General features: G+C 32.8%; 2 protein-coding genes and 1 long non-coding RNA gene across 3 annotated transcripts; all 3 read right to left on the reverse strand.

Annotated features, from left to right (window-relative positions):
* Positions 1 to 745: 745 nt before the first annotated feature.
* LOC105951047 (uncharacterized) lies at positions 746 to 2,009 on the reverse strand. The gene is made up of 2 exons (XR_001172247.2): positions 1,220 to 2,009; positions 746 to 1,095 (listed from the first exon to the last, which is right to left on the reverse strand). It is a non-coding gene; the product is annotated as an uncharacterized LOC105951047 (long non-coding RNA).
* Positions 2,010 to 11,255: 9,246 nt separating this feature from the next.
* Positions 11,256 to 15,251, reverse strand: LOC105962767 (cysteine-rich receptor-like protein kinase 43). Its single transcript, XM_012987091.2, has 6 exons — positions 14,770 to 15,251; positions 14,510 to 14,646; positions 14,083 to 14,293; positions 13,066 to 13,300; positions 12,832 to 12,982; positions 11,256 to 11,989 (listed from the first exon to the last, which is right to left on the reverse strand). Exons 1-6 carry the CDS (start codon positions 14,828 to 14,830, stop codon positions 11,603 to 11,605), a joined length of 1,182 nt encoding a protein of 393 aa, XP_012842545.2. The 5' UTR covers positions 14,831 to 15,251; the 3' UTR covers positions 11,256 to 11,602.
* Positions 15,252 to 23,129: 7,878 nt separating this feature from the next.
* Positions 23,130 to 23,950, reverse strand: LOC105962753 (kirola). The gene is made up of 2 exons (XM_088826666.1): positions 23,677 to 23,950; positions 23,130 to 23,487 (listed from the first exon to the last, which is right to left on the reverse strand). Exons 1-2 carry the CDS (start codon positions 23,861 to 23,863, stop codon positions 23,210 to 23,212), a joined length of 465 nt encoding a protein of 154 aa, XP_088682792.1. The 5' UTR covers positions 23,864 to 23,950; the 3' UTR covers positions 23,130 to 23,209.

Below are 23,950 nucleotides of genomic sequence, written 5' to 3' on the forward strand. Positions count from 1 at the left end.
AACAAGTAAGATATATCACATTTAAGTGATCAAGAAGAAATAACGGATATCTTATTCTCAGTGTGCATTTTGTTTTTCCAACAAATAATAGTGAAGAAATAGAGATCCTCACCTGAAGTCCAATGCAAGTGCTACTATAAAACACCTTACTCTCGAGTCATGCTCAAGCCTTGAGTGAGTGAGAGCTTTACTACGCGCAACACCTATACAAATATTTATCACTTAATAAGATTCCAAATGCTAATATAATCGTATTATTCCACTATATCACATATATCACATAGTCAATTTCTTCAAACAATTTACGAATGTCTTGCTGCCACAGCTTATTCGAACAATCGTTACGATCACCTTACTTATCCGAATAACCTTAACGATATATCATATTAAAGCTAACATCTGTGTCAACTGGTTTACTGAAGACCCTGAGCCCAAATTATCGACCTAACACAGCAGTAACAGCCCCGGAAAATGATTGCATGAAACTGCCAGGTTTTTGGAAAATTCGTTGTTGGCACAGTTTGTTTGAAAAATCATAATAATTAGCACGCTAATCCACATTGATCACATGATACGTCAAATGAAAGCTAACAGAAAATCCTACGAGTCCACAGAAGGCTTAGTCCCAAATTCGGAACCGAAAATAGCAGAAACAGCCTCAAACCAGCATTACAGAACTGCCGGGATTTTGGAAAGATTATTTCTGGCCAGCTTATTTGAAAAACCATAACAAACTGCATGTATATTGAAACAGACCAAATAATATGCCAAATTAAAGCTAACAGCAGGATCTACAAGTTCACTGAAGACATATTACCCAAATTATTACTCCAACATAGCATAAACAGCCCCGTAAGACGACGAAGGCTCAAAACTGCCCTGTTTACAGATTTACGGTCACTTGATTCGGACCTCCAATCAGCTATAAAACATAATCTAACACTACACAATTTAACACTTACCAATAGTTTTCGAGGTCCTCTACGAGTTTTGTCAAGGAAACTATTCCCAAATTCTCACTCCCGTCCCTTCGATTTTGGCTCCGAAACCAGGTGCGGCAGCATATCTTTATTTCTCTGAATTTTGCCGACATAACTATCGGGTTTAATTCGGTTATATATAATAGTCTAAATTTGGGGAAAATATGATATTCCTATATTTTTCGATCTGCTCTACAACTTTTGAGAAGAAACAAATCCGAAATTCAAAGCCTAAGTACCTCAAATCCACTCCTCAAGTTCAGGGGCAGGCTGCACTTCTTGCCGTCTTCCGACCACCGTCAGTGACCTCCGCCGGCGAAATACACCACCATGGGGAAGCTGAATTCCTGAGTTTTCCACTCACGTGACCTTATTGTTGAAAATCTACGCTTAAGGTTTCGTGCAACTCCTCTCTCTCGGCTCAATTGAAAATTACTTCTTTTTTCAATATTTCTTCCAACAAAACCTTTCAATCCTTTTCCTCTACTCAAAATTTCCATTATCTTGAGAAATTTTTCGATCAGCAAACGAGAAGAGAGAAAGAGAGAGAAGAGAGAGAGAGAGAGAGACAGAGAGCGATATGAGAGTGAGAAACACTGTTTGATCTTATAAAGAAACGAAGAGAAGAGAATGATCAGATAGGAAGAAGGATGATGACTCTTATGACAAGCGTTTATCTCTTAATTTCCTTGGTTAATTGCATTTCATCTCACTTATCCGATTAAGAAGGCCATCATAAACTTGGCTGCCAAGTTTTATAATTATAGAATTATTATTATTCCTATTCCCCAATATTATCTCAAAATAACACATTAGCCCCAAATTTCATTATTAAATACAATAAACTCTTAAAGGAATCCCATAACCATAAATTACGGGGTGTTACAGGAGCAAATATTTCAGTGTAATCAATGCCTTTATTTTAGGTAAACCCCTTAGCCACTAGTCTAGCTTTGTATCTAACTGAATCAGACTCATATTTGACCTTAAACAACCACTTACAATCAACTAAAAAGCATGTAGGAGGTTTAGACACAAGAATCCAAGTATGGTTAACATGTAAGGACTTCATGTCATCATTCATAGCATTTAACCAATCAACAGATTCATTAGAATTCAAAGCTTGCTTATAAGACTTAGGTTCATTACCATCTAGAGAGTCAAACACATGAAACACATGAGAAGCAAGTTGGTAATCATTCAAATGATGAGGCCTAACAATGTTTCTTCTATCTCTGCCCCTAGCAAGTTGGTAATCACCAAGATCATTCACAGATGGCACATCAAGATTAACATGTTGATCAAAAACAATGTTTTCAGGCATATCATTATTAACAACTTCATCTTCAGAGTTATCATTTTCAGTTTGAACAGAATTAACAGGTGGAATCTCCACCTCATTGGAAGTAGTATCAGGAGAAGCAATATTAGAAACAGATAAGCATGGGAATTCATTTTCATTAAACACAACATTCCTGCTAATCACAGTTTTAAAACCCTGATCACCATACAACCAACACCTATAACCCTTAAACCCTTCAGGGTAACCTAATGAACAAACACAGAACAACCAAAAACTTTAAAATTTGATAAATCAAAAGGTTTGTCACACCACTTAGATTCAAGTAATTCCCCACTCAAGGGCACAGAAGGAGACCTATTTATCAAATAAGCAACTGTAAAAACAGCTTCACCCCAAAAAGGTTTTTTCAAGCCAGAAGAATTAAACATAGATCTGACTCTATCAAGTAAAGTTCTGTTCATTCTTTCTGCAATTCCATTTGTTGGGGTGTATAAACAACAATTTTATGCCTCTTAATGCCAGATTCAGAACATGCAGTATCAAATTCAGCATTACAGAATTCAGTTCCATTATCAGTTCTCAAAGTCTTAATTTTCTTTCCAGTTTGGTTTTCAATCAAGATTTTCCAATTTTTAAATCTTTCACACACATCAGATTTATTCTTGAGTAAAAACACAAAAACTTTCCTAGAAAAATCATCAACAATAGACAGAAAATATCTATTACCATCATGAGAAGGAACTGGGGCAGGGCCCCACACATCAGCATGCACATATTCAAGTATGTCTGAACATTTAGAGGAATTGGGGAATGGGGAGACATGAAATTTAACCTTAGTTTGTTTTCCAAGGATACATGAGTCACATATAGGCAAATTTGTCACACAATCACCACTAAGATAATTATTCTTATGCATAATTTCAAGACAGTTACCACTTATATGACCTAACCTCTTATGCCACATAATAGACATGTCATGATTAATAGTATTGGCATGAAAAACAGGTTCAACAGAACACACATAGAGGTTTTGCATTCTAACAGCTTTGAAAACAAATTTATCACGCATCATGATTCTCTGACAACCATCTCCCCACTTACCATGCAAACCACTATCTTCAAGAATAGGAACAGATTACAGATTACTGCTTAGTTTAGGAACATGCCTCACAATTTTAAGAATTAATTCAAAACCAAATTCAAATTTTAGGCAAATAGTTCCAATTCCAACTACAGTTCTTTCACTGTTATCAGCCATAGACACATTACCATTTTCAAGTTTCACATAAGAAGAAAACAGATGTCAATTAGGTGTCATATGATGGGTGCACGCAGAGTCAAACATCCAATCATTATCACACAAAGAAGAGACTACAGAGTTCACATAATCATGCATCACATCACCAACCATAAACACATCACCAAGATTATCAGTCACAACATTAGCTTGTTCATTAGTTCTTTCTTTTTTAGGCTCAGAACATTCATTAGCATAATGATCAATTTACCACATTTGTAACACTTTATGCCTTTGGCTTTAAACTTATTCCACCCTTTGCCCTTTTTAGGTTTTTGTAAAGACTAGTTTTGGTTACTAGAGGAAGCCTTGTTTTGAAATTTATTTTGAAACTGATTTTTAGGCTTCCCTTTCACAAAATTGATTTCACCAAAAGATTTACTACTCTTGGTAGTTTTTAAATCCAGTTCTTTGCTTTTCAAACCATTGATCACAGTATCCAAAGAAACCTTATCTTTACCATACTTAATGGCAGACTTTACATCACTGTAAGTATCAGGGATAGCATTTAACAAAACAATATGAGAGTAATCATCAATATTTTTGTCTCCAGATAAATTAATATCCTGAACCAGTTTTGTAAAAATGTCAAGGTTTTCATCAATGTCTTTGTTTAAATCCAGTTTGAATCTAAAAAAAAATTATAACAAAAATATTTTTGAGGGCAAGGAGGTTTCAGTATAAAGTTCTTCCAATTTATCCCATAAGACCTTATCATTATCTTGTTTTCCTAGTTTCCTAATCACAGAATCACTCAAGTTCAAGATAATCAAAGAATAAGCAAGTTCATCAAATTTCGCTTTCTTAGCAGCAGTAGTGGTATCTTCATATGCTAAAGTAACAGCTTTAAAACATTTTTGTTGGACTAAAACACCTTTTATTTTCTGTTGCCATATAGGAAAATCCCCTTTTCCATCAAAAGGAGCCAAGGATAAGCATTGATTATATCACACAGATAAAGGCACAAAAAATACACAGAATCACACAGAATCACTCAGAATCACAGAGAAGCACTCAGACAGAGAAATAACAGATAATTCTTAAACTGCCAAGCTCCATATAAAACCTAGATTGTATAAGTTCCCCTTAAGCAGTATTAATTACTGCTAAGAGGAAGATATACTCAAGTAAAGCAGAAAGAAAGAAATAAAAGGTGAATAAAATTGAGAATTAGATATAATAAGAATATCAACTCAGTTTTCCAAAATTTTCACACCAGAAATTCACACTTTCCACAATACACCACCAGAGTACCACAAGAAGAACATATCTTCTTTCTCTCTCAACACAAACCCTAGTTTCACCCAAAACTCCACAAATGAAAGAACATATCAAGCACTCAAGCTTACCCGCTCACCAAAACCCCAATTTCAGAACTCATAAATAGAAAAACTGAGAGATTTAGGTCGAGTCTAGGGTAGAATCTGTATCTTATCCTCTTCCAACCTCCATGCCAATATATATAGAGATATAAGTCAAATAGAGCCGGTGAAGGCTGTACTGGAGAGACAAAGTCAGCCATGTACCATGCACTTTGACCTCTAGCCATGACAGAGTCAAGGCAGGTATAAGGGAGGAAGAAGACAGAAGCAGGAGATGCGGAGAAGAAGGGAAAAATATAGGGTTTCAGAAATGAGGGTAAAGAAGAGAGAGAAAAGAGTATTTAAGTGAGGGAATAAACGGTCCAGATTCAGCCAGAAATCCAACGGATGGATTTATCTCAAATATGGGGTTTGGCTCACTTATTCACTCTTGGGCTTAGATCATGGTGGTGTATGAAAATAGAGCAATTGAGCTTTCTGGCCCAATACATGTTTGGGCCAAAAACCAACAATATTTCGTTTGGAATTATGTTGTCTCCTTGAAGTATAGTAGGTCGTTAGAGGGAGAAACACCAATATGAAGAACCAAAATTTTATTTTAACTAATTCAGAATTTGGCAGGTTTTAAATTAAGATCAATTGAGTCCTTAGAACTTTCAATTTCACACCATATGAAATCTTCAAATGAAAAGACGAAGATGCCCATCTAATTGCACATGTGCATTGCACGTGGGCATAAATTTGTGAAGATTCGCCAGAATATTCGCTTTAGGTGGTTAAGTGCATCAAAATAACAGATCTGGGTATGTCCGTGCAATTTATTTTTGTTAAGGTGATAAAGTGCAAAAACGGACAAAGTACAGGTGGCAAAATGTTATTAACCCTTATATGAATATGCAACAACTTAGTTAAAATAAACTGAAGGAAAAACTAAACTAAGACTATATGCATCCCAAAATACATATACAACTTACACAGACAACTTAGAAAACTAATTTACAGAGCTTAGTTACATTAACGAGCAACAATTTAAGAAAAAAAAAATGTTTTTTCAACAATTTAGGAAAAAAAGGTTTTTATATATGATTATACTATGAAGTTAGATAGATTAGTTACACAACTTGGTTAGTATAAGTTGAAGAAATAAACTTAGATCATTGGTGCGTACATCACAATCAACATTACCTTTAGGCCATTTTTCCGTATTTTGACGGGCCCAACGGGCCCAAGGAAAAAAATTAAAAAAAATAAAATAAAAATTATATAATTATATAGAATGAGTTTATAAATTATAAAATTATTTAAACTTATTTTATAAGTAAGATACATATTTATTAAAGTATTTTTTGATATTTTATTAGTAATAAAAATAAACTCATAAAACTAACAGAAGTAAAATAAGAGGAAAACAAACAGAAGCAAAATATTTTATAAGTTTATTGAATCAAATGTAACATAAGCAAAGTAACAGAAGAAAAATAGAAAGAAATATAGGAAAATTACAAGGAATTCTTTTTAAAGTTCTTGATTCTTTTTTCCTTTCAATATGCTCTTCAAATTGTCCTTTAGAATTCTTAAACTAATCTTCAAATTTATTGTAGTTGGCCTTCATTAACCTTCACCGCTAAATTCCCCACGTATGTCATATTCATCGGGACTATCGTCATCTTTGCCTTAGTTGTTTTGTTGTTGACTCCGTTCTTGATTTCATAATTCGGCTTCAATCCAATCTTGCGTGCAAACCAATACCTCCACATTCCTTGGTGATAGTCTATTTCTCTCGGCAGTTAAATTTTTTCCACCTGCACTAAAAGCCGCCTCCAATGCTACCGTGGACACCGGAGTGTTTAGTATATCACGTGCCATCATAGAAACAACAGGATAATAGTGAGCATTTTCGTGCCACCACTTCAAAATATCTAAGGATTCATATTCTTCCGGGGTATTATGGTAACTTCGAAATTCTAAATAACGAACTAGTTCATTAGTTCCACTACTACGCACATCATCTTCCTCTAACAAGCTCCAAGTAGATTTGCGAATTTTTTTTGAACTAGATTGGTTAGAAGATGAAATTGAAATGTTTGTACCAAAAACCTTATAATACTCCTCGTACAAGCTATACAATATTTTTTCAACTTTCTCGTATTTTCTCATTGCGGTGCCGGCTACTTTCGATGGGGACGATTCGGAACACATGTGTGTATAGTATCCTTTGAGTAAAGTTTGTAACTTTGTAAGTTTAACTCTAGGATCAATAACTACAGCAAGCAAAGATAATAGTGGGATATCTTCATAATACTTAATATATTTGTCTTCCATTTCGACTACCTCTATCCCAAAAGCCTTGTCTTTTCTATAGTTTGCTATACTTTGACTAAGTTGCCACAATTCTATAGGTAACATGTTAGAAGTGGGATACAACATACCGGAACAATTTAGTGTTGTTTTATACCAAGGTTCTAACATGTCTTTAATTCTCGCCGCTATAGCCCAATCATCTTCAATACAAACTGTAGTAATTTTTGGGCTTTATAAAATTCTATAACGGAATCCTTTAATTCTAAAGCCCTACCAAGCATCAAATAAGTAGAATTCCACCTAATATCATCATCATTAATTGGCCTCTTAAATTTAACACCATATGCTTTACACAATTCTTTAGATAATTACATTCTTTGTCCCGATTATCTAATATATCATACCGAATTTCTCACTTTCGAAATCGAAGGAGAAAGTACCTTAAGACAATCGTGAACACACAAATTAAAAATATGACAAGCGCATTTAACATGAAAAAGTTTACCGTCTAAAGGAGGTTTAATATGTCTAGGTAGCAATTTAACCGAAGCGGTGTTGTTGGTGGCATTATCAAAACAAATTGTCGATATCTTTCGAACAATATTATAATCATTCAAAATACCAATAATATGCAAATAAAGTTGACTACCGGTATGAGGAAATTCACAAGTTCTAAAACTAGTTATCCTTTTTTGAAGGACCCAATTATCATCGATCCAATGTGCCGTTATACATACATACCGATGCTCATTATTATGTCTCGGAGTCCAAACATCCGATGTAAGTGCGATTTTACACTTTAAAGTGGAAAGCTCATCTATTAATGGTTGTCTAAAATTTTCAAATTCCTTGTATGAATCCCTAGTAATTGTTGGTCTAGAGTGTGGATCATAATGGCCATTAGCATGTCGCATTAACCTAACAAACGCGGGATGACTAGGCGTGGAGAAAGAATCTCCCTTGTGTATAATGTACCTAACAATTTCGGATCTCTCAATCTTTCGGTGAGATGTGAAACCGGAGTCACTAAGTTGAGTTTGTGTCGTAGAATTTTGCATGTCCTTCAAGTGTTTTTCGGCATGTCGTCTAAGATGACTAGTCCCCGCATTGGCTTTAGCAAATAAAACATGTTTGCATTTTTTACGCTCGACCACATCATTACCGGTTTTAACATCCTTAGAAATTCTAAAATATTCTAACCAAATGTAAGTTCTTTTTGTTTCTCTTGATTCATTAGTTTTACCCTTCATTTTTCCTTTAGACATCGATGGGGTGAGATTACTACTAGCACTAGGTTTTGTACCCTTATATTAAACATCATCATCATAATCATTATTATCATCCTCTTCATCATCATCTATAATCGGGACTGGCTTAGAGCAATAAGGAGTTGTTTCATAATCAAAATCGGTATAAGGGGGAGTTGGTTCAGGAACATAATCGGTATGATGCTCATAATTCATAGATTCGTTAAGCAGAGCAATTAAACTATCATGACCATCTATTCCGACTGTATCATTAACGGGGTTAGGGGGGCTGATATTCCAATCCATATTTTTCAAATAAAAACTAAAATAAAAAATTAATTTTGCAAATAATTAACAATATATTTTCACAAATAGCAAAGCATGATATAGTTAAAGTAAACAACAATAATTTTTTAAAATAATTCGAAATAAACTGAAGAAGAAATAAGTTACCCAATTTGGAGAAATTGAATCTTGGTTTGAAGAAATTGAAAAACAATCCCCTTCTGGAGTGTCGTTTCTCCCTCGATTTTCTTCAATTCCTTCCAACCTCTTCTTCGGATGTATAGAAAATATTGTAGAGATTCTAGAGATATGGTGGAAAATATTTTGAAATCAAAGAGAAAACTAGAGCAAATTAGAGAGAGCTTTGGGATAATGTCAAATTGACAATAGAGAATAGATGGGAGTTGATTGAATTGTGTGGAAATATTTGAGAATTTATTGATATTTATAGATTAAATAAGAAGCCCCCCCCCCCCAAAAAAAAGAGCTGTTAGAAGAGAAAAGAGTTGTTGGGGGTGCAGAAAGAGCAGTTGGATTTTCTGTAAAAAGTTACAGCTCTTTTCTAGGAAATAAGAAGAAAAAAAAAGAGAGAGAGAGAGAGAGAGTGCAAAACGGATTTTTTTTAATTCTTGCCTTCTTGGGCAATGGGCAATGAGAAAAAAAATTGGGCCAATGGCGGGCGGCCCACGAGCCCGCTACAGGCCAAGGGTGCCCAGCCCACGGACTAAAACTGATGCCCAGCCCATAGACTTATATTGCTGGGCTGGGCGGGCTAAATCTAAGGGCTTGCTGTGAGCGGGCTTCACGGGCCTGGGCAGCAGGTGGGTCGCGGCCGACGGGCCTAGCCCGAATTTTGGGCATTACTAGGTACGGTGCTCTCTACACGTGCCACATACTCATTTGCATCATTTTTGACTCCTCTTCAGTGTTTTGAAACTTGGATCGGACCGGCCGGTTGAACCGGTTAAATCGTGAATCATTGTCATGTCCGGTTCAGTTTGACCAGTTGAACTGTAATATTGAAATCCGAGTCAAAATCGAGTTATCTTCCCAAAAAGTGTCTTCTTGTTTTCTAAATAAATAAATAAAATGCCTAAAATAACGTCTTTTTAATTCCCAATTGAAAAAAATTAAATCAAAATAAGAAAAAAATTGAAACTGGAAGACATATTATTTTATATATTAATTTTTATAATATTTGAAATGATTCGCTGTGTATGTGTATGTTGATATGTTGTCTGTGTAAAAGAAAAATATGTTTGATTTACGTTTCAAATGGAAATGAGTAATGAGTTAATGTGTGTGAAAGAAAATATGTTATATTTTTCATAAAAATAACTATAAAATAAAAAATAAAAAAACCGGTTGGATCCCGATGCAACCGGTCCAATAGTAACCCGTAGCTTGTCCGGGTTAATGTCCGGTCTGGTTTTCATAACATTGCTCCTCTCTGAAAATAATGGGGCCCACTCTGTGGCGGAGCAAGGAATTCGAATCAGGGTAGACTTATAATTTACGGAGGTTCGGGGGCAGCGCTCCCGATTTTTTTTTCTCAATTAATTCACATAAAATACTATTAATTCTAAAAAACTCAATTTGGACTTTGTGGTGGATGGGCTAATTTTAAATATCTAAGTGGGCTATAAATATATGGGCTATATATATGTATAAAATATTGAATTCCACAGTGGGCTGGAGCCCACCCTTGCCGGTGGCTCCGGGCCCACTTATAACACTCCCTAAATGGCTCTTTCAATCTTAAAATATTGTAAAATATTAATTATTAACAAAAAGATTTAAATAATGAAATTATCAAAATTTATATATTTACTTAGTAAAACAAATATAAATTTTAATTAATTTAGTTTTCAGATTATGCTATCTCACCTAGTAGTTTATAATGCACGATGAGAGTTGCTTTAATTTTATTTATTTATTTATATTTTTTATATAAATAAAATAATTTTAAAAAATTATGAATTGTTTACAAATAACATGAATTAGCATAAATATTAATAACCTCATAACATAATTTAAAATTAGTTTATAATTAAATAATAATTGACTGTAAAAAATCGGAAAATCTTTATTTCATTTTATTACAACTAACAATTTTTCGCCATGCTATGCAGGTGATATCATTTGAAAAGTAAAAAAGGATCCCATTAATTTGATATATGACGATAAAAAGTAATAAATAAATATTTTAATTTACACTAATATAGTAAAATATAGGAAAACATCAATATTCATAACAATTGATACTACAAACCCACTCGCCAAAAATACTACATAAACGTAATTGGCCAACCAACCAATATATTCCTAAAACTCGATGCACCAAGCAAACGTGAACGTGTTTCAACATATTTTCGAGTTTGGTTATGATTTAACATTATTGAAGTATTACAAATACTAGAACACGTGCCTCCAAAATCGGACCGTACACACCCCTAATTGTGTTGCAACATGACCCAAAATATAATACTAATAATTAAATGAGGTATAAATTTCCTTAAATTTAAATACCAGTAACATTCATCAATTTATTCTAAAAAAAAGTATTTGAACAATCATTACATCCTCATTACAACTAAAATCAACAAACAAATAACTAACAATTAACAGGTAAATTAGTGAACTTGGTGTTGTCTATATAAAAGTTGTCTTCGCGTTCGCCTGAATACGCGAGTCTACATAATTATCGACTAGACATTTATCTACCTTCAATTTTCTCTAAATACATATATTTTCATCCGACAACAAAATCTATTAACAAGTTAAATTAATAAAAGAAAAAGAAAAAGAAAAAAAAAAAGAAGAAAACCCTAAGGTGTATGTATGTATATGAACGAAAGAATAATCTCCTAGTACTCCATAAAACCCTTACCACGGGTGTCTAATCCGGGACTAGTAAGACCTGATGTACTTGCAGTTAGTGTAACATTAGTCGAACCAAACGACTGTGAATTCGAATTCAATAAGACAGACGTATTGGATGATGAAATTGTGGGACGATGCGGCTTTCTGTATCTAGAACCAGGATATCCAGGTCTCATAGGATCTTCTAGTGGGCCCGGCTTCTTTGAAACTATAAGAACCACACGACTCATTTCTGGCCGTGATTTTGGATCGGACTGCACACAGAGCAACCCTATTTGTATGCACATTGCTACTTGCTCCGCATCTGCTGATGATGTCAGCGTAGGATCCATAATTTCCAAACTCCTTTCTTTCTTGTAAAGCTTGTATGCCTGCAAATTTATAAACGGATATAATTAGATTGCGAGAATAACGTAGAGTTTATTGTACTTAGCACCACCGTGTTATGCCGAATTGCTAAAAGAATCCCCATGTTATAGATATTAGCAAAAAAAACCCCATCATACATTTTTTTTTTCAGTACACAATGCTCTAAATCATAGGGGGTATTTTTGTAATATTTATAACACGGGGAGTTTTTTTATACATACAATAAACCCCGAATAACGTATATTGACATGCTCATGGGTTTTTCGAAATTAGTGTTATACTGAAAATCACAAAAAACATAATAAGATGCCACTTATATAATAGGCTTTTAGATGGTTAATATATAATTCAGGACAAAATGCACTTCACCACCTATTAATTTCCCATTTTCGCACTTTCCCCACCTAGAAATTCAAAAAAGGGATACTCCCCCATCGAAATATTATTTTAGTTGCACTTTGCCCCAGAAGCCAATTTTTGGAGGGCATTGTGCAACAAAAATAACATTTTAAAGTGGCAACGTGCAATAAAGTAGTGTTTTTAAGGGGCTAATGTGCAACAAAAATAACATTTAAAGGGGCAACGTGCAACAAAAATACTCAATTCCGATGAATAATCCATTGGAGTTTTGCTATGGGGGAATGTGCAACAAGAATAACATTTTGAAGGGGGGCATTCACTTTTAAAATTTTTGAGGGGGTAAACTGCGAAAATTAAAAATTTACTGGGGGTGATGTGCAATTTTCCCTATAATTTATTTGCAAGTGAAATTACTTTGAATGCATAAGGTCCTTTAGATTTTAGAATATAACAACATATTTTACCGAACAAAACAATTCCTTACCCACTCGAGCAGGTTACGCGAGTCGGGATCTCGGTTAAATTTTGAATTTTTCTGACCGCTAATCAGCTCGAGAACCACAACCCCAAAGCTGAATACGTCTGCCTTCTCCGAAAGATGGCCATACATTAGATATTCTGGTGCCATATAGCCGCTGGTATATATTATATTCATCAATAACTTTGCCACTCGGCCAATAATAAAACTGAACTTTGATTTATTTATTTATTTACATACTTGGTTCCGGCTGCACGGGTGTTAACATGCGTTGCATCTTCAGGAAAGAGACGAGCCATGCCAAAATCAGAGATCTTCGGGACCCACTTATCATCGAGTAGAATATTGCTAGCTTTTATATCTCGATGGATTATTCGACACGGAGCCTCTTCATGTAGATAAAGCAAACCCTTAGCAACCCCCTTTATCACTTCGTACCTTCTCTTCCAATCAAGCACTTCTCGTTTCTCAGACTCTAAACCAAAAAACAAAAAAAAAGTGTCAAAATTACCTAATCTTGATGCCACATAAGTTTCAAAACAGGGTTCCTTAGGTTAGTCTTCCGGAAAACTTTTCAAGCATAACGAGTATATTTCAGCAAATTTGTTATTTCACGGTAATTTCAAAAAACATTACTTCAGAACTTTTGAAAGTGTGTAGATCAATCGCGCTTGTCGAAACACTAGAGTGCAGCATTATTAAGTTCTTGCAAGAACCTCGATAGTCTTTTGCCGTTAGGCGATTGCATGACTGAAGCGTATCTAAAAACATCACTACTGCCTTATGAATCAATCTACGAAAATGGAATGACGAGGCCGACTGATTATCAAGAGATCGATGAGTGAGCAAAGACTATCGAAGTATCTGATTCTGTCAAAAGTTCATTTGAGTTAACATGATTAAAAGATGCAAAGTGCTTTATTCTTATCTGATTCTGCATGTCCGACCAAATTCGAGTGATTCAATCAACGAGCCCAATATGGATACGATTTGCAATTCAAGCTTCACTATTCTATAGCAATGGTTTCTTTATACAAATAATACATAACTTTGCATGTTCGCTTACTTGAATCGATCTGTAAAAGGATAACTAAAATCCACAAATACACTCGAGTTTGTATTCACCGAAACAAACTGAACTGAACTATTCACCGGTTGACGGAAACCTTCTTAATCCAGATCTTGAGAATAAATGATCACAGAAACTGAACTGTAACAAAGGGCATAAATAGCTAAATAAAACACGAGAGAACTTACTGAAGAGAAGCTTGTCAAGGCTCTCGTTAGCCACATATTGATAAACAAGCAGCTTTTCTGCACCGTGTAAACAATATCCAAACAAATTTACGACATTTCTGTGCTGCACACGAGCCAGCAGCTTCGACTCACTCTGAAACTCTTTCTTCCCCTGTGCCGAGCTCTGCGACAGTTTCTTCACCGCAATTTCTCTCCCATCATCCAATTTTCCCTGTAATAAAAAAATCCACATATAAACAACCCAATTCACAATCTTATTCAACATTTTAGTTTTTGATTTGATCAATGTACAATTTTCTTTCTCACCAACCCTATTCTTCATACACCAATATGAATTTCATTTCTATGTTTCCAGGAAAAAAAAAAAAAAAAAATTCAAAAGCCCATAACTTAGTAGAACTTTACAATCAAGACTCAATTTTTATACCTTGTAAACAGGGCCAAAGCCCCCTTCACCAAGTTTGAGGGTGGGATGAAAATTGTTAGTTGCAGCAACAAGGGTTTCAAAAGAGAACTCCTTTTGTTCTTGCGCTGCAATTTTCTCCAAGTCCACTTCGTTTGGGTCTTTTATCAAACAGTTGGAAGACAAACAAACACATCCCATAGAATACAACCCACCACACATTAATTCAATCAGAAAACGTAAAATCAAGAAATTGCGGAAACGGATTTCAATAAAAGAATCACCTCTACTCGAATTGGATGTGAACGGCTTCATAAGATTGCGGAGGAAGCCTTTGGACTTCATTTCGTGCTACCATTTCATGCTTCTGTTTTTCTTTTTTCTTATTTTTTTTTTGAAGGATTGGAGATGGGAATGAAAAAGTAAAAAAAAATGATTTCATCAACGCGTACCAAAACAAACACAGGAGGTAGTACCTAGGAAACAGGCGTGTTGACTTTGGTTCACCTGGGGGTATTGGGATTTAATTTAAGGATTATTAATATAAAATGTGCGGGATTTTGTTCTTATTCTTTTTGTTTATGGTGTACCGGTTGAGAAAGAAAAAAGACTTTTACAGAATTTTGTTTTTAACTTTTTAGGAAAAATATAATAATTTATTAGTCATAGACGACGACAGTCAAAGCATATTGAGGAAGGTGAAATCCTTCGGCAGGTATTCAAGACGGCAGCCGTCGCAACTTGATGTGCCAAATAAATTCCGCCATGCTTATTAAAATCTTTTACTATTATATTCTATTCAAATCTTAAAAAATCTTAAAACAAATTTTAAATACAATTCGATTCTTATGTTATACAATTTTTATGAACTCAAATGTTAAATTCTGCACTAAGATTATCGATTCATAAACATAATTAGAAATATCTCTCCTTTTAAACTTTTACACCAAAATATGTTTCTCTTTTCTCGTTTAAGAAAATTTTAATTTATTACATTATTTATAATAAATTATAATTAAAAAGACATTGAACTCTAACTAGAAATAGTTAATGTGATCATTACGTTATTGTCAACACTTTATTCTTGCAATATTATTAAATAAGTATATATATATATATATATATATATATATATATATATATATATATATATATATAAAATGAAAATATCACTGTGCAGTGTTATTTTTGCTTCTATTTCTTATTTATTGTTGCATTATAAAGTAAAAAAAATTAATTGGAATGACTAATGAGTTCAATTCTATTTTATATTAAAATAAATATTATTTTATTTTAATAAGTTCTCAAGAGACATTTGTATTTTTACTTGAATTTCTCACACGCCACCAATTTTAATAGTATAAGTAAGCTTGTATTAACAATAAACCCCTCCTATAGCTAAGAAATTGTGATATATCCATCCCTTAGATCTTCATTTGCCATATCCCTCAGTGATGCAGCCCGAAACCTACAATGAAAAACAGATAGAAAATGATAGGTGATCGGGAATCACTCAACCGGCGGTAGCGGACTCACTCGACGCTACTAATCACGGAATCACTCAACGCGACCAAGTCACTCACTTGTTTAAAGAGGAATCACTCCCTCTCAATGCAATTAACTTGCAATATATTTTCAAACTTAAACAATCATCTCTCATTTTATTCATTTAAAGGGTGCTTATATAGGAGTTTTGGAACATCCCTCCAAAACATAGGAAATTACACTTTGAATGACTTCACAACTTCTTATTCTAGAAAAATAAATAAACTTGACCTTGACTCATGAAATACATAGAATATGACCTGATTAATTGATAACAAGATGAATAATTCGAACTTAGACTAATAAAACAAGTACAACACTAAGAAATACCAAAAGACACAAGACCTTCGGATTTCCCGAGTGCAGTTGGCAGGTTCTAGAACATTGAGCATAACTTCCTCCTCGGACATTTGTTTCGTAAACCGTTTTTTTTTTGTTGGAAACTAAACTTCCAGAGCTTTCTAACCATATATAGCAATAAATCTAAATCTTTAGGAATCGAAACAGGTGATTTTTCAAAGTTGACTGATCAACAAACACCAATTCTGCATCATTCTCTCCTTCTTGAAAAGAACTCGTCCTCGAGTTCGAACCAAAACATCGATTGTCCGTTTTTTTTTTCTTTTTCTTTTGAAATGTTTGTAGGACAGTAAGTTCACTGGATGTTTGAGACAATTGCGACTTGGTGTACCTTTTAAAGGAAGCAAAACATACCGAGTCACCTTCTTGAACCACGAAAAAATGTACGACTTCGGATATTGCTTGTAGTTGAATTTAAACATGTCAATCATAGATGGAGGCACCATATCCACACAACTCCATGAATCAGTCATCAAAATATACTCTTTGCGTTCGGAGAGACAAGGTGTCTGAAATGTATTGTTGCGAAACCATACGGCATCTTGTTGGACCGACATCTCCCCTTGAATAACAAAACTTTTCGTCTCCCAATTTTCATGAGGATTCTCGTCTTCAGCCTCGTGATTATTAAGTAAGAGAGCTTAGTTAAGTTAATAAGTGATGTTATATGCCTAATATTTTTGGGGTTTTATGGATAAGTCCCTAACCAAACATCTTTATTATTCTAGGTTTAGGGGTTATATCTCTTTCACCAATAAGCCCATCCCTTTAATATTTATTATAAATAAAGGAAACATTCATGTATATCTCAATATTACCCTCAACCATTTATACACAATTCTTAATTGTAACCCCAATTTAATCAATTTTGTCCACAAAAATCCAATTTTGACCACAAAAATTCAATTTTAACTTTTTTTTTGGAGCATACTTTAATATGCTTCAATTTGATCATTAACTTAATTTAATCTCAATTTGACCCTAAATTTCACCAATTATTCAATTTTGACCCAAAATATGTTTTTTCAAAAAAAAAAAAAAAATTGCCGCCGGATTCCGGCGTTGACTTTTCATAATTTTTTTTCTTCATCTTTTCTTCCATATTTTTTCCGCCGGTTTCCGGCGTTGATTTTTTTTAGTGTTTTTTTAAGGTTTTTTTTTTTGGTTAGTTTTTTTTTTTTACGTCCGCCGCTAAACGTTGACCGTAATTGTGCTGTCACTGACAGTAAATTAAGGTAATTATAATGTCAATGACAGTTAATTAACGTAATTGTACTGCCGTTGACAATATATTTATGTAATTGTTCTGCCGTTGACAGTAAATTAACGTAATATTATTATTTATTTTTTTGTTATTTTTTTTTTTGATTTTTTGACAAGTCAACGTAATTATATTACTGTCGTTGACAGTAAAATAACTGTAAACACAATAATATTACTGTCAACAACATCAATGTTATTATTTTTTTGGATTTTTTTGTTTTGTTTGAGTTATTCACGGAGTAACATAATAATATTACCGTCTATTATGTAATATTACTAATTACTATAAACACAATAAAATTACTGTGGTTGACGGTAATATTACTGTTGTTATAGTAATATACTAATATTGCTGTCAACCACATCAATATTATTTTGTTTGGAATTTTTTGTTTGTTTGAGTTATTCACGGAGTAACGTAATAATATTACTGTCTATTATTGTAATATTATTGTGGTTGACGTTGTTATAGTAATATTACTGTCACTCACAGTAACATTAATTCTTTTGGCTTTTTATTATGTTTACATTTGTTGAACGGTCAACATAGTAATGTTACTCTATTACACAATAATAATGAGTTTTGTTGTGTTAATATTACTGTGCTAGAGATTAATATAACAATATACTGTGTTAAACTATAGTTTAGTTAATTTTACTGTGTTTAACAATAATATAGTTAATATTACTATCAATCACAGCAATATTATTGTTTATGCGGAAAAAAAAAGTTACATAAAGAAAGAACAGAAGGAAAAAGAAAAAAAAAAGTCAGCGCCGGAATCCGGCGAAAAAATTCGGAAGGAAAAAAAAATAAAAAATTAAAATGCCAACGCCAAAGACCGGCGTTGACCGCCGGAATCCGGCGGGAGATAAAAAATTTTGAAATTTTTTTTTTTTGAAAAAAAAAAGTTTTGGTTCAAAATTGAATAATTTGTGAAATTTGGGGTCAAATTGAAGTTAAATTAAGTTAATGATGAAATTGGAGCATATTAAAGTATGAGGGGTTATTTTAGTCATTTACAAAAATCTGAACCATGTGTGTACTTATTGGTAAAGGAGTTTTTTGTCTGGATCTCTTTATGAATAAGTACCCATTGACGAGCTTATTTGTAAATACTCCAATATTTTTTACCTGTTGTATTGTTAAACAAAGAGCATATTTATTGAATACTAGAGAGCTTAGATCATATACATTGGACTCCTTAAAAACGCGTTAGTGTCAAATTTTTAGACTCCCCAAATTTTGGAGAGTAAATAATGGTACAGTGGTACTAAATAGTCCTCCATAGCCCTAACTACATTTGACCTGGTCTTGAGCCCTCAAGCAATAAAAAGATGGGATCCATACATTTTTTATTCTTTTTTATTCTGTAAAAAGTATTGGTCCATTTTTTAAATTTTGCAGCTTATTTATATTCACTTGATTATTAATTATAATGAAGTTTCTTTTGTGGCTTTTAAAAAACAAACTTTTATTTTTTAGAGTTCTAAGTATTTATTTATTATACTCAACATTAAATTTTTCGAAAATGTTTAATTATATGTCACAAATAAATTTTGATTATAATAAATGATCATTTATTAAGGTTATTTTACTTTATATTTATGTCAAATTTTAAAAATTAAATTAATTAGATCAAATTTTATTAGTTAAATATATAAATTTAGAAAGTTTAATTTTGTACATTTTTATATCCATAGTGCATATTTTATTATAATTTAATATTTGGAGAGCTAATTTGGAGAGCAAAAAAATAAATTCATTAGAGCAATTTTAATTTAGAAAATAATAAATGTGGGACCCATTTTTACATAGGAGTTAAAGTGAATGAAAATGAGTATGTGTCATGTGGAGCCCAGCGTTTGGACAGGTTTTTTGGAGAGCTCCCATGTACATGCTCTTAGGGCATCCACAATGGTGATCTCTAAATCCACTCTCCAAACCATGGGATCCACATACCACATACTCACATTCATCCTTCTTTAATGGCATCTCTAGTCACACCTCCTAAACCCACTTTCCCAATTAATCCCTAAAATTTTGGGAAAAATAATGCTCTAGTGGGTTATTATAGAACCCCTATAATTTCCGGATACCCTATCACACACCTCACAATTGAGGAGTTCTTTAGGAGAGAGAAAATGGTGACTAGGAGTGAGAAAAAAATGGTGGGAGTTTTATTAATGGTAATTAATTGATAATATTAATTATTTATTGTTTTATAAATTGTAATTAAATATAAATTTACATTTTTCTAATAATAATTATTTCTTTAATTTTTTTAAATAGTAATTAATTGTAAGAAATATCAGAAAATTATAAATACATTAATCATGATTTTTATCATTCTTTGAATGAACATTAATGTATAGTTTTTTTTTAATTTGTAAATTATTGAAAACCTTTAATCTAAAAAAATATGCTTGATTTTTTTAGTTTGTCTCATTATCGTATAAAAAAATATTCTTGTAAAGATATTATAATTAAGTATAAAAAAATATTATATTTAATTAATGAATATTATATTTAATTAATGAATATTTTATAATAATTTTAATATATGAGGATAAGTTTTAGGGAATACTAATACTCACCACTAGAGCAACTTTTATTTTAGGGGGATAAAAGTGGGTTATTTTTTTAGAGATTGAATAAATTGATGATGTGTCATATGGGTCCCACTATTTATGGGGTGTTTTTAGGGTAAATGAGTAGAGATGCTCTAACTACTCAATAAAAATGAGTCCCACTTATGCACTCTCCAAAATATTTTTTCCTCCAATGAGTACATTTTGATCATCTCTACAATAGCTCTCTAAATATCAATGTTATCAGAACCGGACCGGACACAAAACCGGTGAGGCATTCGGGTCACGGTTAGACCGGTTCAACCGGGGATCAACCCGGGTTTTTATCTTTTAATTTTTTTAATTATTTTATTAATTTTAAAACATTAATAAAATGAAAATTATATATACCCGGGTCATTGACCGGTCAACCTTTTATACTCATTTTTTTCCTATCTCCTCTCTCTCCACCTCTTTTCTCATCACTACAGCCATCTTCACTAGTCCACTCTTTCTCTCTGCACAATCCACTTCCACCCGTCATCCTCTTTTACCCACCATTATTTTTTTTCCCTTAACCCACAACATATCTGCCTCTCTCTCTCTCTCTCTCTCTCTCCTATTAATTTCATTTTCTTCTTTTCAATCTTCTTATTTTTTTTTCCTCCATATCCTGAAACACACACAACCTGTTCCGACAAAACCAGGAGTAAATCCCATCGAAATTCGCAAATCCACGGCCAGATTTGTCGATTTCCGGCCGACCTCGGCCTATTCTACACAGATCCGGCCACCCCCGACAAATTCTGACCGTACCCCGCCACCAACAGCCACCGGACGTAATATTTAAGATGAAAACCGGGGTCGTTGACCGGTTTCCGGGTTCACCGGTTTTGGCCGGTTGAACCGGATTTTCTATGTTTGGACCGGGTTTCTGATTTTCCCGGTTTAGGGGTCAGACCGGACCGCTTTTATCACGGGTCGCGGTCGGACCGGTCGGACCGGCCGGTCCGGTCCGGTTCTAATAACATTGCTAAATATAAAATTATAATAAAATATTCATTATTAGCATAAAAATTGAAAAGATAATTATTTAAAATTCATATATTTAATTAATAAATCCGATATAATTATTTGATTACTTTAATTTTTAAATTACGCTATCTTATCTAATATTTTATAATGTTTTGTTATGTTGTGAGTTTCATTAGTTAATTTATTTTATGTATTTTCATATACAATGTATTACTTATTAAAATTTATGAATTATTTAAAAATAACATAAATATTAAAAACATAGAATATGATAGCATAAAAATGTTGGAACCTCTCTCCAACTATTGGCATAAACAAACTTTACGAGAATGCATGGAAATTAATTTTATCGATTATTTATTTTTAGTTTTTTGAAGAAGAAGAACTTTTATCTATTAATTACAATTTGTAATATTCTGTAGTATAATAAAATATTCTAAAAAAATCATAGTACATTCTAATTTCGTTTTTAATTAGTAAAAGAATGCAATATCAATTATTTTTACGGAATCATAAAAAATAATGTAATTTTATTACAACATTGCAATTTTTTCACATTAATTATATTTAAAACATTTTACATAAATAATACAGAGAGGCTAATGAAACCTTTTTTTTCTTTTCAAATAATAATAATCAGAAGAAAAAAAAATAAAGAATAACAAGGGAACACATGGGCCTACAAATGCTGGCTAAATGACTCTATAACTGTGAAGAGGAGTTTGGACACTCTCCAACTTTGGAGAGGGACAAAGAGCAAAAAAAATCTCCACTGCAATAGCTTCTCTCTCCAAATTTTGGAGATCTGACACGAACAACTACCCTTATAAGGAGTCCAATGCGGATGCTCTTATAAAATTGTCTCACATCATAGTTTTCTAATATTTTGTTGCATAGTGTATGGCTTAAAGACCATTATGATAATAGTGCTAAACAAAGAGTCCAATTAAGTTAATAAGTGAGGGTGTATTGGTCAACAGAAAGATGAGATTGTGTTAATTAATTCTTAGTTTTAGTTTCATATTTTATTTGTAGTTTATTGCCGTAAACACATGGGGGCCTGGAGTCTTTGTTGCTGCACAAACAATTGCTATCCGAGGGGTTGGGGGTGGGGGTGGGGGGGCCAAAAAGATATATTATCTGTATATATATGTAGAGATTAAATAATTTTCTCCTCTTCACACAATAGTTGGAATTCGTTGTTGCCAACTTAAATACAAAAACAAATAATTCTCCATTGTTAGTTATTAAATTCATTGTTTTTGAATTATTCTTTTGTTAATTAAAGATGCTAAAAGTTTGATATTAAAGTAATATTTTTATCCATGATTTATGCATTTTTGTCTTTGCATCTCTAGTGTAACTATTTTAACTTTCTTCACGTGTTAGTTGAAATTTGTCGCAAAGTTTATTTGTTGATCGGTTAACGTAATAATATTATTGTTTATTATTTTAATATTACTTTGGTTGACAATAAAATTATTGCAAACATAATAATATTATTGTCAACCACATCAAATTTGTTTTTTTTTTTGGTCTTTTTTTTTTGTTTTGTTTTGTTTCATTTGTTAACCAAGGTATTATTATTATTATTATTATTATTATTATTATTATTATTATTATTATTATTATTATTATTATTATTATTATTATTATTATTATTATTATTATTATTATTATTATTATTATTATTATTATTATTATTATTATTATTATTATTATTATTATTATTATTATTATTATTATTATTATTATTATTATATTTAGATATGAAGTGGACAATAATCGAATGCGTGGGCGGCGGAGGTATTACAACGATAATGATGAGACTCCATTATTCACATCACGTACTACATTTTCAAAAAAAAAAAAAAAAAAAAAAAAAACATCACAAAGTACACAAAAATATCAATAAAGACATCCGTTTATATATTGTTAATGATTTATCAATTAAGTACTGGCAATGGACTGATGGTGAGAGTCAATATCTTTAGTCATTGCAAGGCAAAATTCCATGAGAGTGTGGGGATCAGGAATATCCTCACTCAGTTTCTCGTACTCGAAAGTCCAAGTGACGAGGTTGTCATCCCCAGTTGTGTCGACATGAACAGTCAGTTTGAATGTCTTGTATAGCTCCATCAGATCTCCTTCAATCACTTTGTATGTCACCGACTTCTTTTCCTCGTCTATCGCCTCAATTATCTCTTTCGCCACCCTCTCTTTACCATCTATTGTCAATCATAGATTATTGGAGATATTGATATTAAATGATTCATTTCACTCTATTGGAGATATTAATATTAAATGATTCATTTCACTAACAGCTTAAACTTTTGTTTGAAACGGTAAATAGACCAATTATTCAAAGTGCAAGCTAAGAAAGTAAAAAACGGATTACGAATAATACTTTTAATTACCATGGGTGTAGTTCAAGTAGATGACGGAGCCAACGGTACCCCACTGGCCGTCGTGTAAATCGCAATTCTGAATCTGAGAAGGGCTCATGGTCGATACGTGGTGTTGTTTCTCACTGAAGATCTCGTGGAACACATCTCCCTCCGATTTTATGTCTATTTGGGACACTAGTTTTCCTTTCAAACCCATTGTATTTCTTTCTACTATATTTCTAAACCAACATAATTGATCAAGAACAATGGCTTTATTATTGCACAAAAAAAAAATGACCCATAC

Source organism: Erythranthe guttata, chromosome 12 (assembly GCF_056151865.1).
Source record: "Erythranthe guttata isolate IM_541 chromosome 12, IM_541, whole genome shotgun sequence".
Lineage (NCBI taxonomy): Eukaryota > Viridiplantae > Streptophyta > Magnoliopsida > Lamiales > Phrymaceae > Erythranthe > Erythranthe guttata.

Coding starts and splice junctions, on each gene's coding strand:
- LOC105962767 (XM_012987091.2), bottom strand. CDS start 14,830: ATGAAGTCCAAAGGCTTCCTCCGCAATCTTATGAAGCCGTTCACATCC. Junction 14,294..14,509: donor GCTTTGGCCCTGTTTACAAG/GTATAAAAATTG, acceptor TTTTTATTACAG/GGAAAATTGGATGATGGGAG. Junction 13,301..14,082: donor CCTTGACAAGCTTCTCTTCA/GTAAGTTCTCTC, acceptor TTTTTGGTTTAG/AGTCTGAGAAACGAGAAGTG.
- LOC105962753 (XM_088826666.1), bottom strand. CDS start 23,863: ATGGGTTTGAAAGGAAAACTAGTGTCCCAAATAGACATAAAATCGGAG. Junction 23,488..23,676: donor CTACTTGAACTACACCCATG/GTAATTAAAAGT, acceptor GATTGACAATAG/ATGGTAAAGAGAGGGTGGCG.